Genomic DNA, 15,513 nt, shown 5'->3' with positions numbered 1-15,513 from the left:
GCCGGGCTATAATTCAGGGCTCCCTCGCCGCACTCCGCGCTGGCCTTGGAGGGATGCCAGAGGGGCTCAGCCGCCGCTGCTTTGACAGGGCGCGGGGGGCGCGGCCCGTGCCCTTCACAGTGCTCCCCGCTTCTCTCCCGGGGCAGCGGCGAGGCAGTCTTTTTCGGTCACCGCGGGTGAAGCCGGCACCGACGGTCGATCCTAAATCAGAGCCATGAGGATCAGGGGGGAGGAGCGGGTATCACAGGGACTTTAACTGGGATCATACAGCCCAACCTGTCGCCCAGCTGATGAACATGTGAGACATGGGTGTTTTGCGTTAGCTCCCGGGGACAAAGCAGAGCGCAGACGAGTCCTGCCTTACCATAGACAGATGTTAGGAGGCCTGGGACTGCACGTCAGGGTTGCTGTACCCAACTGTTCAGAAAGTGTTTGCATGACCGTGGTTAGAATTCTTCAGTTGCGCTGCCAAACTCCTAGTTTTCCTGTGCGTGGGCACCGCGTTTCCTATTCCTTGAACCTTCTGTCTGTGTTGAAGCTCCCTAAAACGTATTCTGAGTGTTTCTCTGCAGAGGATGCTTGTTCCCTGGAACTGATCAAAAATTGATGCTTTCACCTATGGCCCCAGGCTTTATCTCTGACAGTTACTTCTGGGTGGAGCTCCAACTTTCATCTACTTTGGTTTAACTTCTTGAATATAGAGCATCTTTACTGGGGCTGTCAGACACGAGACAAAAATATAGCTGCAGGGGGCAGGTACAAACTATTTTACTTCGGAAGAAGTTCTTCGCCGAAAGGGCTATCACGCACTGGAACAGGCTGCCCAGGGAGCTGGTGGAGTCACCATCCCTGGATGTGTTTAAGAGACGGGTGGATGAGGTGCTGAGAGAGATGGTTTAGTGGCGGACAGATACGGTTGGACTGGATGATCTCTAAGGTCTTTTCCAACCCCGTGATTCTATGATTCTATTCTATGATTCTATGATTTGAAACGTGATTCTTCATATGTCTGTAGTTTAGCTGGAGAACTTTTTTATTTCAAGGTTTTGTGGTTGACTTTAGAGAAGTTCTTCTGTTAGGGATGAGCCAGGTAGATGCTTTCTGTGAGAAACTAAATCCAGGCACCAGACAAGGCTGCTGGAGATTGTGAGAGCCAACAGAAGTCTGTGTACTTGTGGTGGTTTCTGGCTACCAGTTTGGCTGCATGGGAGATGACATAAAGGGACGTTTAGTTGGGCTTGCTGTGGGTATTTCTATTTGCATTGGGCAAGTTGTTCAGTGTGGTGGTGGGTAGAGGGTTGGGGGTTATTTTGCTTTCTAGGTGACAGCTAGAGTGGATGGGTTTGTCTATCAGGGAGGACACTAAGACGCCAGAATTAAGGTTTTGCAATGCTTAAATGCCGTTATCCAACCACAGAGTTTTACAAAGCCCTATCCTCTCCATGCTTATGCCTTCAGTTTTAATTCCTTAGAGAGAATCTCTCTCTCGGAGAGAGCTGTTTTTGGGATGGATTTCTGGGGTTCCTGGACTCTGGTTCCCCATTTGGAACTTTTGATCCTGCTGTTACTTCAAAGTTAACGTTGCATTGCTAGTGTTTCCCAGGTTTTCCTTTTCCAAGGAAAGGCCAGAGAGTTGAGAATAGTGTTCATCTCTGGATAGAGCCAATATTCCTTATTTTACGAAGATTTGTATAAGTGTGAGAGAACCTCTGCTGCTTTTCTCTTTAGTCAGCAAGGGTTGAACTTTGAAACAATACTCTGCTTCAGAAATGTGTACTTTTAATTCAAGTAATTGTGTGGGGAAGACTTTGAAAGCAGTTAATTATAATTAATGATTACCATTGATTAATGATAATTGGGGCCTACAAGGAAGCTGGAGAGGGGGAACGGACTTCTTACAGGGGCCTGTAGTGACAGGACGAGGGGTGATGGATTTAAACTGGAAGTGGGAAGGTTTAGATGGGACATCAGGAAGAAATTCTTCCTGCAGAGGGTGGGGAGGCACTGGGACAGGTTGCCCAGAGAAGCTGTGGATGCCCCATCCCTGGGAATGTCCAAGGCCAGACTGGGTGAGGCTTGGAGCAACCTGGTCTAGTGGAAGGTGTCCCTGCCCATGGCAGGGGGGTTGGAATCTTTAAGGTTCCTTCCAACCCAAGTGATTCTATGATTCTATAATCGGTCTGCTTTATTTGCAAGGTTTTTTGGGCTTTTACCATACCTTCATAATTCAAAGTAGTTACCTTTCATGCTGTGTTCATAGCTCACAGGGAGTAGAATAACATTGTAGTTCTAGTTATACGAAGTAAATCTAAGAACGGATTTTTAAATCCTCTTGTTGCTGATACTTGGTTGTAATTTTTGTGTCTGCTTCAAAAAAATGCTCAGGAGCAGACCTGAGAAGTGGATAAGGCACTCAAGAAGCAGCAAGGAACAACCTCTGGTATTGGGATTTTTTAGAAGGTGGAGGAAACTGGTTTTGCTACTGTTTTGGTTTGGTTTCCCCTTGTAACATCTAGATGACACAAGCGGAGGTAAACGTATCCACGTGAGACGAAATTTTGCGTCACAGTTTTGACTCCAAAACAGGCCAAGGTTTTGGAGACTTGGCTTAGGTTGTGGCTGGTGTGGACACGAGGCCCTGAAGCCCTGCGTCTGATGAGGCGAGCTGATGCCCCTTTTCATGCTATGTTTGTGTTCTGAGGGTTCCCCTTGCAGACCCAAAGGCCAGAGGCTTAGCTGTCACCTTACAAAAACCGTACTGCGGGTACCTTCCATGTTGAAAACTAATGCCTGTTACAGAAAAGGGAATTCTCTGCGTGGTATTACTTTTTCTTCAGCTTATATGGGGCAGCACGGTGTAATGAAGTATGGGAATGCGTGAGTGTGCTTAATTAGAGTTTGACAACGATGTTTTGTATTTCAGGGCAAATGACCCAGCTTTGTGAACTGATCAATAAAAGCGGAGAGCTGCTAGCAAAAAATCTTTCCCATCTGGATACAGTGCTTGGTGCCCTGGATGTGCAGGAACACTCGTTAGGCGTTCTTGCTGTCTTGTAAGTGTTGCTGTCTTTTAACTAAATACCGTAGTATTAAAACTTGTGGAAGCACGCTCAATTGTCAACCCAAGGTTTGTCTTTTGGACATAAATGCTTTCAGTCTGCACTTCATAGAATGGTGCTTAGTTTCCTTCAGTGGTGCACATTTTATTAATAAAAATACCAAGGCAAATATGTATTTTCAAAAGAAAAAAAACCCTCTGGAGCTTGTAAATGCAGTTGCTGTCAAATGGTATTGTCAGGGCCTTTGTTTTCCTTAAGGTTGTATCTGTTTCTCTTGTTTCTCCCTTTATAAGTATTATTCTGCACGTGTTCAGCAAAAAGATATAAAGCTAGCCTTTAAAACTTGATGGGCAGGGCATTAGTGTGCTGAACTGCCAGCGTGAAGCAAGGCACTTTTGCTTTTCCATGGATTCTTATCCTAGGTCTTGGGTGTCTGTCTCTAGACAGCACTGAGGCTCTTGCTGCTGTCTGTAGTTTAAGAGTAATACTTGAATTGCCTGGATGATGCTGAGGTGAGGTAAGGATATTTGGCTCCGAAGCTCAAACTGGAGATATGTGGAGATAATGCACTTTAACATTACGATTCACCTGCGTGTCATGAGAATGCATTATGTGATTTACAAAAAGCAGGGCGCAGGTAGTGCATTAGCGGGGAATCGTATCATGGGGTATACAAAACCAGTCATTAAAGTAGGTGGAGGAAGGAAGATAAAGGCTTAAAAGAAATCAGTGTGTGAACTGTGGTGTTTGAAGAGACGGTCTCAGTGGAGTGTGGGAACGTTCTGGCTGAAACTGTGGCAGGAGAAACTCCTGCACTGGTGGGATAAGACTCAGTGAAGGGACAGGAAAAAGGGTGGCAGCAGAAAACCTGGTGGTCATAAGCCTTGCGGGGAAGGACAATTCGTGATCCTATTACTGAAGTACGGGCAGGGTTGGGTTAAACAGAGTTTAAACAGTGTTAAACAGAGCTTTTTCTGTACATTTTGGGACACTTGTAGGCTGTACAGCTAGAGTTTTCATTGCACTCACCTGAGTGCAATCGCAGCTCATCTTGGAGGCAGCAGTGTGTCTGCGTGTAGCCTACAGGCTATGGGGTGCTGGAGAGGAACTGGAAAGGAAGAGCACGAGCTCCTGTTGAGAGATACAAGTCTAATTATTTAATAGTTGAGAGAGCACCTTCCAGCAGGAGATGTCTGCAGGATGGGCAGCGTCCAGAGAAGTTGTGCGGCAGAGTAATAACATCCATCTTCGTTAGGCAGCGTGTCTGTTAGGACTGTAACTCTCGGAGCAGCTAGAATGATCTTTGTTTGCCACGGTTTGTTGTAAATTGCAGTTTGCACTAGACTGGGACTGGGGGGTGTGCGTGCAAAGCGTGTGTTCAGCTGTTGTGCACCTCCTGGGGAAATCGCACGCCATCTGTCAGAAACACTTGGGATTTGTTTGCAAGCATCTACGTGCATCTGCAGAGACTTAGTGGGGAAGATGAAGCTTTTTTTATTAATTTCCAAATGTTAAGTGCTAAACCTGTTTGTTTGTTTATTTTAGGTTTGTGAAGTTTTCTATGCCCAGCATCCCTGACTTCGAAACGTTATTCTCACAGGTGCAGCTTTTTATCAGCACTTGTAACGGGGAACACATTAGATATGCAACAGACACTTGTAAGTTAGGTTTATTTTCAGACTTTGTCTATTTTTGGATAGTTTGGTATTACTTATTTTTCACTGTGTTGTTTTGTTTGTTTGTTACTGTATTTAGTTGCTGGCCTGTGCCACCAGTTAACAAATGCCCTTGTGGAGAGAAAACAGGTGAGCGAATACCCTCTAATAATGATGTTATATATTATTATTAACATATAAATAAGCTACCTACATATCCAAGCTCTTACAGGGGACGTTACCAGTTTCTTACCTCAAAAAGATTTGCCACTAACTTCACATTAAGTACTTTTATGCAGCTCCTTGCTTGTTAAGTTTACTGAGAGGTGGTGAACTTAAACCTAGATTTGAAGATTTCTGTAAGGAAAATGTAACAAAGATAATTTTTTGGGGGGAAGATTCAGCTAAAGATCTGCTCTCTCACACAACCTAGGAAATCTCTAGTAGCAAGAATGTTCCTCAGATGATGTGTGCGTGAGGAGGGTGAAAGCTGCAAAAATTATTAGCGCTGGTGAGTCAGTAATAACTAGTTTGAGTGTTGCTCTCACCGGTGTTACATGATGTTCTTAACAAAATGCCTTAAAATGTAAAGGAAACTCAATTAACTATTTGACCAATGTTTTGGTTGCTAAGATACTGACTTTTTAGGTCATTTTAGTGGAATCTAGCCTGAAATAGAACTAGAGATAAGTGTGGTCTAAGTGGAGCGAAGAGAGAGCCTTGCCTTTGTTACGTGCTGGGAGTTTAGGTGGTGTTGTGGAGTCAAGAAAGGTTTTCTTACCGCTAGATTACTGTGTTCCTGATGAGGTTGGCTTTGGGGAGCAGAATCGATGACTCTAGTTATCAGAAGAAGTTGTATAGCCAAGGTTAATTTTATTTTCTGAGAGACTGCACTATCCTACAAAAAGGGAACCTCACATTAACTATTACTTAATGGAACCTGTCAATTAGTGTTATTTTTCATTTGTAAGTGTCAACATAAGATCCAATGTGCTGCCATCTATGAGACATTATCTGAAAGAGATGTAATTTCTGACAGCCCCTGCGAGGAATTAGCATTCTCAGACAAGCCATAGACAAGATGCAGATGAACACAAACCAGCTGACCTCAATACATGCAGATCTCTGCCAGGTAAGGGGTGCACAAGGGCTCTCTATGAGAGTAAAAGCTTATAAAATACATATAACCCTTTGAGGAAATACATGTTCACATATTGCAATGTAAAAATGGCTTCTAACTCTTTTTTCCCAGTAATAAGCAATATGATATACTGAAATAAAATCCCCTTCTATTAATTTTAAATGTTCAGTGCATGTCCCCAGATCTTTGGGTTTGTTAATGGCTTCTGAAAGTGCTTTGCCATCCCTTCTCTCTGGGCTCCAAGTAACGCACGGCTTGTTTTAGGCGGTTGAAGTGTAATAGCCAGATACTGTTTGCTCACATTTGACAAAAGACGTTTGTCTGAGTGTGTTTGGCCTGGATTTGCGCTTCTGTCTTATTCTTGACTCCTGGGATTTAGGGTTGGACAGGAATGTTCAGTGCAGTATTCAGCGCTGCCAGAGCGGTAGTCTGGAAGGCCTGGAGTTTCCAGCAGCTTTGTCAGTCTAATTTCTTTAGGATTCAGATAATTTATAACAGTTCACAGTCTGTGTTAAGGGTTTTCCAAATACTATAAATAATCTGTGTTACAGCACTGTTGACGTGCGCTGTTTTTTCACTCCTGGAGGAGTGAGATTTATTAAGTAGTACTAGATGAATTTAGTTTCAACTTCTTCCTCGTGGAAATTTGAATGGAAATGGCTAATTTATGAAAACTTGATTTATTTTCTTGTAGCTCTGTTTGTTAGCAAAATGCTTTAAACCTGCCCTCCCGTATCTAGATGTGGACATGATGGATATTTGTAAAGAGAATGGGGCATATGATGCGAAGCACTTTTTATGTTACTACTACTATGGTGGGATGATATACACTGGGCTAAAGAACTTTGAAAGAGCACTCTACTTTTATGAACAGGTAACTTTAAATAAAATGGTAAGTCTAAAAGTGTGATCAATTGACAGGCAAAAGTAGCACGTGTAGTAGCGCTGAGAGAGCGTATCGTCTTTGAATTGCCACCAAGGGTAGCAATAAAAGCCGTGAAACTAATAAAAAGTACAAGCGGTCTCCGTTTATTTTCATTCTTAAGCTTAGGGGTAGAGTTCTACTAACAGATCTCTACTGCTGTTCATCACTCACACAGGTTTTGCTGTAGCACTTGTGTTTGTCATAGGAATACCTAAAACCTGATTGGGTTAGTGTTCGCTCTCCGCGCGCTTATGGAAGGTTTGGCCTGCTTATTGCCCTTCAGTGTACAAAGTGTAGTAACCAGCAAAGTGTCTTTAGAGGTGTTTTCCTTTAAGAAGGACTCTTACAGCCAAGGAGCTGTTGCACCATAAAACTACGCAACTGAAAGGTTGATGTTAAATTTATCTCACTATAAATATTTTTCAAACGCCTGCTTATTAGCGCTCGCAGCGAAGCGGCTTACAGGCTGACATTCACAGCTGCGTGTTCTGGGAGAGTTCCGGGGTGTTGCTGAGACCTGTGCTGAGGCGAGTTACACTTCAAGATTATTAGGATATTCGCTGCTTTTATTTTCTCTGTGAAAGAAGAGAAGATCGCAAAATGGGGAAATCTTCATGTATGCGTGGGGAAAATGCTGTCAAATGTGCAAAACCAACTGGTGCAGCGTTTTTCTTTTCTGTAAACAAGGGCGAGCTCTTGAGTAGGGAGCAGTATCGCAGTAAACGAAGATTCCTTTTCCCTGTTCTGCAGACCTCATTTTTACTTAAATGTGAGATCTGATGATGGAATAGCTTTATAAAGCCTCTGTAAGGATCTGTGTAAATCCGGGTTGTGCAGGAACTGGTAACACGTAGCTAGAGGTGTTTTCTTGTACAGCCTTATCGACACACCAAGTAAAGAAGCTTTGATTTGATCATAGCAGGGTTATTTTAAGGTAGGCATCGCTGTAACATGATGTGTTTGGCGTAGCTTGTCTCGAGTTCACTTTTTAGGACGTTTTTGGATAATTGATTTTGACAGAAGTTAGTTAAGCCTTGATGCTCAAAGGTGAATTTCATGTCATGTATCCTTTCTGCGTGCAGCTTTAAACTCGGGTTTTGTTAATGCAGTAGCTACCAGGATCTACCAGTAAGTACACTAAATTTCTATTCCGTTTCTCTTTCTTGCTTAGGCAATAACTACTCCAGCCATGGCAGTCAGTCATATTATGTTGGAATCGTATAAAAAGTATATTTTAGTTTCTTTGATACTACTTGGTAAAGTTCAGCAGCTACCAAAATACACTTCCCAGATAGTTGGTAGATTCATTAAGGTAAGTCTTGTGAATACAGCTAAATAATAGAACAACAAATCTGAATTTGTAAATGATTTTGCCTACCCTCGTTTCGTGGTACTGCTTTAACATTTCAGGTTGTGGCAAATCCTGCACAACGTGCCGGAGTACAACCTCCTGCTGCCTTTCTGCTGTGCAGGAGCTAAAGATTGTCTGGCAACTTGTCTGTTACAAAAAAACTGTGTTGTTCATATTGGAGATACAGGTTTTTAAACTTAAATTTGGAAGAGCTTTAGGGTTGAATAGTACTTACCAATATTCTCTTCACTGATACTGCAGTTCCCTTCATAGCATTTTACAGTAGAACTCTAACAAGACCCCGATTTCACTCGGCTTTCAGTATGCCGTGTCCTTGTGAAACCACTCAGCCTGTAACTTCATCAGGTTGAAGTGCGAAACGCTGAATAGCTTATTCCAAAACTCCAGCCTTATAAAGAATAAGAGCTTCTGAAAAAGCTGCAGGTTTGGAGTCTGGAAGCATTCTGATTAGGAGTTGGAAGGTGGAAGACAAAAATGCTAGCAAGAGAGTTCTGATCCTCCGTAAATAACTTGCTTTTGAAAGTGAGTTAGTTCTTATTTAACGCTGAGTTTGTTGATTTGTGACCAGAGTTTGAGTTCCAAAAATCACCTTCTAACTCAGATACTAATAAACAAACTCAAACAACTGTTGAAATAGCGAATAGATTGGGTGAGGCTGGTTGAAGACAGTGTTCTTTAAGAAGGGTTCTCATTTTTCTAATTGCAGCCCCTTAGCAATGCTTACCATGAATTAGCGCAAGTTTATTCAACCAATAAACCCTCGGAGCTTCGAAATCTGGTGAACAAACACAGTGAAACGTTCACAAGGGATAACAATATGGGTCTGGTTAAGCAATGCTTGTCATCTCTCTACAAAAAGAATATTCAGAGGCTAACCAAGGTAAGATGGAGAGGTTTTGTTTTGCTGAGAAATTGTGATGAGTTGTTCTCGGAGTGGATCTCTGAAATGTGTTCAATTCAGAGCAAAATGATAATGTTGTAATGCCAGGGAGAAATTATGAAAATGGAGGTTTATGTCTCTGAAACAAATGAGACCAGAATGCTCTATGGAAAGCCAATCGGGTTGGCTACTTTTGCATTATTTAAAAGGTGGTTCAGTGTCTATCAGAGGGGTTTGCCCATGAGATTTTCATATGTAATCAAAGAAGTTGCGAGCGCTGCTGCCCAATGACCTTCATCTCTGTTCGAAAAATAGGAAAACTGAACTTTACAGGCTACTTCATTAGAGAAGAGTGAGTGACTAGGACAGATTTTGGAAGTGTCTGAAGTAAAAGGAAAACCAGAAGCAATGGAGTGATGTGCTCCTTCAGCTGCGAGGTCAGATAATCCATAAAGATGATCGGGGAAAGCTCTTTTTTTGGCAAGCTCACATGCTATTTGTTGTAGTAGAACTAACCTCAGAAGGAGCGTGATAGACGCAGCTCTTGAAGGAAATTCAAGGGGTGGACAGTCACCTTATGTAAAAAGGTGAGGGAAGAGCTTGGATGTGGTCAGGGCTGTGTGTGGGGTAAAAAGGAATTGCAGAAATGGAGTAATGGTTCCCTGAATTTGGTCTGCATACATGTAACTAAGTTAATGGCTTTGAAGGAACAACTGACTCCACTCTTGTGCCTCTGTAAGTAATAACTACGTGTTCCGCTTGTTTCTTCCCATCCGACTTCAAAAATAAGATTGCATAGGCCATGAAGGATTGATAGGGGAAGTTACCAACATCCAGTTTTAATGGTTGGGTGCTTTCTAAATTTCAGACGTTTTTAACACTGTCATTACAAGACATGGCAAGTCGAGTGCAGTTGTCGGGGCCCCAAGAAGCAGAAAAATACGTCCTCCACATGGTAAGACTTGTGACTTGGTTAAACTGTCCTGATTTAAAAACTGATCCGACGCGTTAGACCCTGTAAGTGTTTGGATTGGCAGCGCGTCTTCCGAGTGGCTGAAGGATGGTTCTTTTTAAGCTGAAGGAAATGCTGTCAGGCTGCTGTGGCGCTTAGACTGTTCTTAGAAGATTTTAAAAGGCATTCCTTCACCTAAGATCAGGCAGGCATCGTTTGTCTTTGGGAAGCTGCTAGGAAATAAAAAGCAAACAAGTTAAAGATGATTCCACGAGGAGTCTGTGTGTTGTCATTACCTGAAATTCTGCCCTTAATACCTCACATTAAACACTCTGTCGTTTCAGATAGAAGATGGTGAAATCTTTGCGAGTATTAATCAGAAAGATGGTATGGTCTGTTTCCATGATAATCCTGAAAAATATAACAATCCAGCTATGCTTCATAACATTGATCAGGAGGTAAATCTTTAAGATAACTGCTTTTGGAATTCCTACCGAAGAACCCTTAGTCTGTAGAGAGCTGCTGAGAGAAGCCAGTGTAGGTAACTTCTGTGTGGAGACTGGGGGCTACGAATGGTTACTTGACTCTTTCACAGCACTGGTGTTTAAAGTGTTAGACTGATAGTTGGCTGCTGTCAGCGTGTTCCCTGTTGTCTCTTGCACAGCTTGAGGTGATTCAGTAGGCTGCTTGATATTGGTGACATGAAGTTCCTTGAATGGATTAGAAAGATTGCTTTTAGACTTTTAGGCTTCAAGGACCACTTCCAGTGGCTGATGATAACCTGCCTGTGGGTTGAGGTGGTTGACCCCCATGGGTCTATCAGTGGCTTCAGAAAGGACTGTTAGGAAGACATGGATCAAAATAAGGGAATAAAAAATGGTCTGACACTTGTTTGGGAGGTGAGGGCTGAGAACATTTAGACGTGGGACTTTTGTGATGGCAAAAGTTACTGATTCTGCATGGCACAGCCATGAAATGTCTTGACGATCATGTACAAGCTGGACAAAGTAATCAACTCAATCTGTATTTTTAAGATGCTGAAATGTATAGAGCTTGATGAACGACTGAAAGCCATGGATCAAGAGATCACTGTGAACCCCCAGTTTGTGCAGAAGGTAATGGATTTCATGTCTTGTAAGAGATTCAGTTCAGTGAGCATGTGTTGCACTGAATGTCAGTATTTAGTGGTGTTAATTACATGCTATTAATAATACGCATAAACATCATGCTTTAAACCAAAGAGGAAGTGCATGTTCTTTCATATGCACTTCATTTTCCTACCTGCTAACTTCAAAGAACTGTTTGTCTCAAAGGTAAACCCTCAGACCTGTTTTTGAAAACAAATAACTCTCTCTCTTCCAGAGTATGGGCTCTCAAGAAGATGACTCAGGGACCAAACCATCCAGTTATTCCTGAAATTAATGTTGCTCACCACTCCGCTTTCAAGTAAAAGCTTATGAAAGAATCACGCCTGGAATAGAGCATTGAGGAGTTCCACGAAGAGAGCAGAGAGAACTGAGCTTTGCTTTTCACCTGGACATTAAGACAACAAAAGAACACCCTCTCAGTACTGTTTAATATCAGAAATATTCTCTGCAAAGAAAAAGGAAAATCTCAAAAGAAAATTAAGTCTGTTGTGGATTTATTTATCTTCAGATTAACATCGTTAATGCATTAAATAATCTACCTTTTGTTTTAAAGGGTTTGAATGTTGCTGTGTTTCTGTAGCAGTCCTTTTTTCTTTTTCCTCTTCTGCAAAAAGAGTGTTATTCAGGGAAGAATACAAACTAGTGTTGGCTCACTTACAAGATAATTACTGGTTCATTATTCTGTATTTAAAGTTGTCTCAGAGTGCAGATTTATCTTATGTACGGTGGCGGGCGAGGGGCGGAGTTTAAATTCTCTACATTGTGATTTGCATATGCCCAGTGTGGCTGGCTGCCGTCTGTGAAACGATGAAATAAGAACTGTTCTTCCCCAAAGGATGAGCGTATGAACGAGCCCGTGCAAGGCAGAAGGCACCCTAGGGAATCCGTGCGTGACAGCGGTCTGTGTTTTTAACTTTCCGATCCAAAATATCTCTTAATAACATTCGCTCTTAGATCAAACTTGTTAGACCTAAACAGAAGGATGTTTGCAGGCCTTGGTGTTCTGGAGGGTTCTAGTATGAAGTTGTTTACACTGATGTTTAAATTTCTGTTCCTGTATAATCGGCATGGAGGTGTTCAACAGGCTAAAGACTTCTCTGTGGTGGGAATCGCCTTCAGTGAAGGCGACGCTATAGATCTTTGTTTCCAAGGAAAATAACTGTGGAACACAAATGGAATTCTATGCAGTTCTCCAAGTGCAGGATTTTAGTTGGACATAAGACGCTGGGATGCTGTCTGGTTTTAACTCGCTATTTTTAACATAAAAACTTTGTTGTTGGATTCATTAAGTGCTTCACCCTTTAACTCAGTGGGCTCTTCAATTTTCTGTAGTTCTCGTGTATCTGAAGATTCTCACTGTACAAACTCCTTTGAAACACTTCATGTCGGTGCGAATCTCCTACTGTCAGGCATAAATAAACCTGTCGTCGGGTCAGAATGCGAGAAGCTTGGCATCCAGTGCTTCCTCCTTAAAGGCCTGACTAGGAGCTGCTTGCTACTGCTAACCTGCCAGCTGTTTTTTGGGAGCCTAAGTGGGAGCTGAGCATTTCCAGCTCTTGCCGTGTGATGCTTGTATGTATTGAGCTCACCTGTGGTTGAAAATACTCCGCTTGCGCATCCAGCGTGTGACTGCTGGGCTTTTCACTTAAATTGGTGTCTTAATTCCAGCAGCGCCTCTGTGACAGCGGTTTGCTTTCTGGCAGAGAAGTCTCTAGGTGGTGAACAACCGTTTTAGACGTATAAAATAGCAGTTTAGTAGCGGGCACAGCATAGGTCCGTAGTGTTAGTAGCTCACCGTTGAGCTCTTGTGCTTCCTATCAGAGAGACTTTGAAGGCAGCTCTTACACCTGACCCTGATGCAAAATCTTGTGGGTTTTTCCCCCCTTGCCTTACCAGCCTTGTCATAAGTCTCTTTAATTCCTTCTAAGGGGTTTGTTCCTAGTTAGCCCTGCAGTGATTTTGATGCTGAATGTGCTTACGCAGTTTTCCTCTCTGGTACTGCGGGAGTGTTAAGTTAGTAGGGCACTAACGCTGCGGGCTCACGCGTGAGGCCAGGTTGTCGGGGCGTTTATGACCATGTGTGGTAGTCACAGGAAGAACTGCAGATGACTCGCCCCAAACTGCCACCTCCACAAGAAAACCGTGGATGGCTTGCCAGTGTCGGCTGTGCGGCAGCCGAGCTTTCATACCGCTGGTTCCTGTCCGTGAGCGTGGACTCGATCTGCCGAGAGCGGCAGGATGGCTTTATCTGCGGAATTACAAACAATCTAACACATGCAGCTGGCAAATGGCAGCTACGTTTTCTCTTTTTGCCTAAAGCATATAAAATAAATCCATACTGCACATCAAAGGATGGTAGAAAAGTCTGTGTAGTAGTTTCAAATGATGTATTACGCTATTATCTGATTTTTTTTAAGAGGGCAAATGCTTTTTATGAAGTGTTGAGGTTCCTTTTCTGCGCTGTTCAAACTCCAGTTGCTGCTGCAGATGCAGAGTCGGGTCCCACCTGTAGAATTACTAGAGATAAGGCATTCACCCAGAGTGCTTTGGGGAAGGGCTTTTAAGTAACTGTTTGATAAACACATACGGTCTGGCATCTGCATGTCGGGATGCTGCTGAAATTAAGTCAGGTTTTTAATGAAGTACCTCTAGGTCTTGGAACTAATTGCTTGGGCTCGGGTCAACTGAGACGCTTTGAGAACACCTGAGCTTTCCCGTTTTAATTTCTATTTATTGCAGGGAAGGACTTCTGATCAAATACAAAAGCGCTGCGTGCTGTGCTCCTCCGAACTTAGGCTCTCAGAGGTCCTGCACCTAGTTCTTCCCGTTGCGCGTGGCTGCAAGATGTGTCGATGACGTACTGAGCACGTGCTTTGATACCTAACTCCTATTTTCGTGCGTCTTGATTAGCAAAGCTACGCACTGCGGTTCTGAAGGTAGCTTTAGACTTGCAGCTGCACTGCTTAGCCACAGGAGGGGCCTCCAGTTACGCTTAGCAGGCAATGTTTCTAAAAGGAAATGGTTAGAAGCTGTTTGTGTACACCCCCCCCTCCTATTTGTGTGCCAGTGGGGAGCCCCAGTTGTGACCTCTGCTCACTGCCACTGCCCCACGTGCTTTTTGCCTAACTCCAGTTGCCTCCTCCTACACAACTTCCCTTCTCTATTCCACGGTACGACCGCAACCCGTTGTATGTGTTGCCACGGGCAATCTGTATAACGTAGGCAATGTTTTCTGCATGGCCAAACTGGCTGAGTAGGTTAGTCCTGAGAAGTTGTTTAAATGTGCTGTTGGAAAATAAAGATAACAAACGAGTCGTTCTTCATAGTTTGTCTTAAATGAGGTAGTAGGTCTTGTGTATTTGGCTTTTTTTTTTTTTTCAGAGGGAGGGGGTGTCTTTTGTTCTTGTCACTTCTCAGGACGTGATTCTGACTGACTGGCGGGGCTGCTAGTTGTCTGCTGCGTGCGGCAGTGTCCTCTGCTCAGGGGTTGTTCAAGCTCTGCCGGTGGCTTCTCAGAGCTCTCCTGAACTTTCTCTCGAGTAGGAATAGTTCCTTTCGAGCATGCGGTGTGTCTTCCTCGGGAAGTGCTACTACTGGTCCTTCTCAGAGATGGGCCCCAGGGTTAGATGGAGTTTGGATTGAACGCTTCTGTTCGTATCTGTGTTGCGATGATCATCCATCTCGCTGACTGTCTGAGTGTCACTCTCTTCAGAGGCATAGTTTGGGCCACGCGTGGCTGCTTGGGTCTGGAGGCATCCGTTGTGGTATCCCATCGCCCTTCTTTCTCAGGATTTAACTACAACTACGCCGCAGCCCATCTGTGCTGGTCTCTGGGGGAGAGAGACCTTTCGCTAGACTCGGTTGTTTACAACTAGGGGTCACCTCCAGTGCAAAAGGCGGGGACGTTTTGAAGCCTGAAAGGGTAATGGTTGACATGGAATTTGTCTTTCCATCGTAGTTTTCTAGATGAACCCTTTAATAAAGCTTGATACCCTGGAGTACTTCAGTGGAGAGAGGGTTTGTCAGAGCCCGGAGCGGGCTTGTTCAACTCAAGTGAGGTTCCTTCAACATTCTAACCCAGGATTTACCCGTGTAAACATCTTGATGCAACTGGTTTGTAACTGGAGGGCGAGAATACTACTTCATGGCAGCCTTTTATATTCTACTTGGTTTGAAGAGTTAGACACATGCTGGGTGCTGCTGCTCTCTTTAACCTGGCGGTGAGCAGGCCCTGGGGGTGGCACGGGAGGGCAAAAGGGGCTTTGCGGGAGCGAAAAGCAAAGCTTTTTCTTTTTTTGCGAAGCTCCTTCCGCCCCTGGGCTCTGACCCGCGGCCCCAGCTCGGGCGCGGCGGCCCCGCTTCCCCTCAGCAGGCCCGGCCC

General features: G+C 43.7%; 1 protein-coding gene across 1 annotated transcript; it reads left to right on the top strand.

Annotated features, from left to right (window-relative positions):
- Window positions 1–2,927: 2,927 nt before the first annotated feature.
- COPS3 (COP9 signalosome subunit 3) lies at window positions 2,928–11,693 on the top strand. The gene is made up of 11 exons (XM_010159519.1): window positions 2,928–3,053; window positions 4,605–4,717; window positions 4,815–4,864; window positions 5,754–5,846; window positions 6,550–6,729; window positions 7,952–8,092; window positions 8,859–9,032; window positions 9,901–9,987; window positions 10,329–10,442; window positions 11,019–11,099; window positions 11,347–11,693. Exons 1-11 carry the CDS (start codon window positions 2,929–2,931, stop codon window positions 11,398–11,400), a joined length of 1,212 nt encoding a protein of 403 aa, XP_010157821.1. The 5' UTR covers window position 2,928; the 3' UTR covers window positions 11,401–11,693.
- Window positions 11,694–15,513: the final 3,820 nt, after the last annotated feature.

The sequence above is a fragment of the Eurypyga helias genome, unplaced genomic scaffold (genome assembly GCF_000690775.1).
Source record: "Eurypyga helias isolate BGI_N326 unplaced genomic scaffold, ASM69077v1 scaffold45419, whole genome shotgun sequence".
Taxonomy (NCBI): domain Eukaryota; kingdom Metazoa; phylum Chordata; class Aves; order Eurypygiformes; family Eurypygidae; genus Eurypyga; species Eurypyga helias.
This window is presented reverse-complemented; position numbering and strand designations above follow the sequence as displayed.

Bases quoted from the DNA above. Each gene is read 5' to 3' on its own strand.
- COPS3 (XM_010159519.1), top strand. From the start codon at position 2,929: ATGACCCAGCTTTGTGAACTGATCAATAAAAGCGGAGAGCTGCTAGCA. The intron at 9,988-10,328 runs GTAAGACTTGTG...CTGTCGTTTCAG, and splicing joins AAAAATACGTCCTCCACATG to ATAGAAGATGGTGAAATCTT. The intron at 10,443-11,018 runs GTAAATCTTTAA...TGTATTTTTAAG, and splicing joins TTCATAACATTGATCAGGAG to ATGCTGAAATGTATAGAGCT.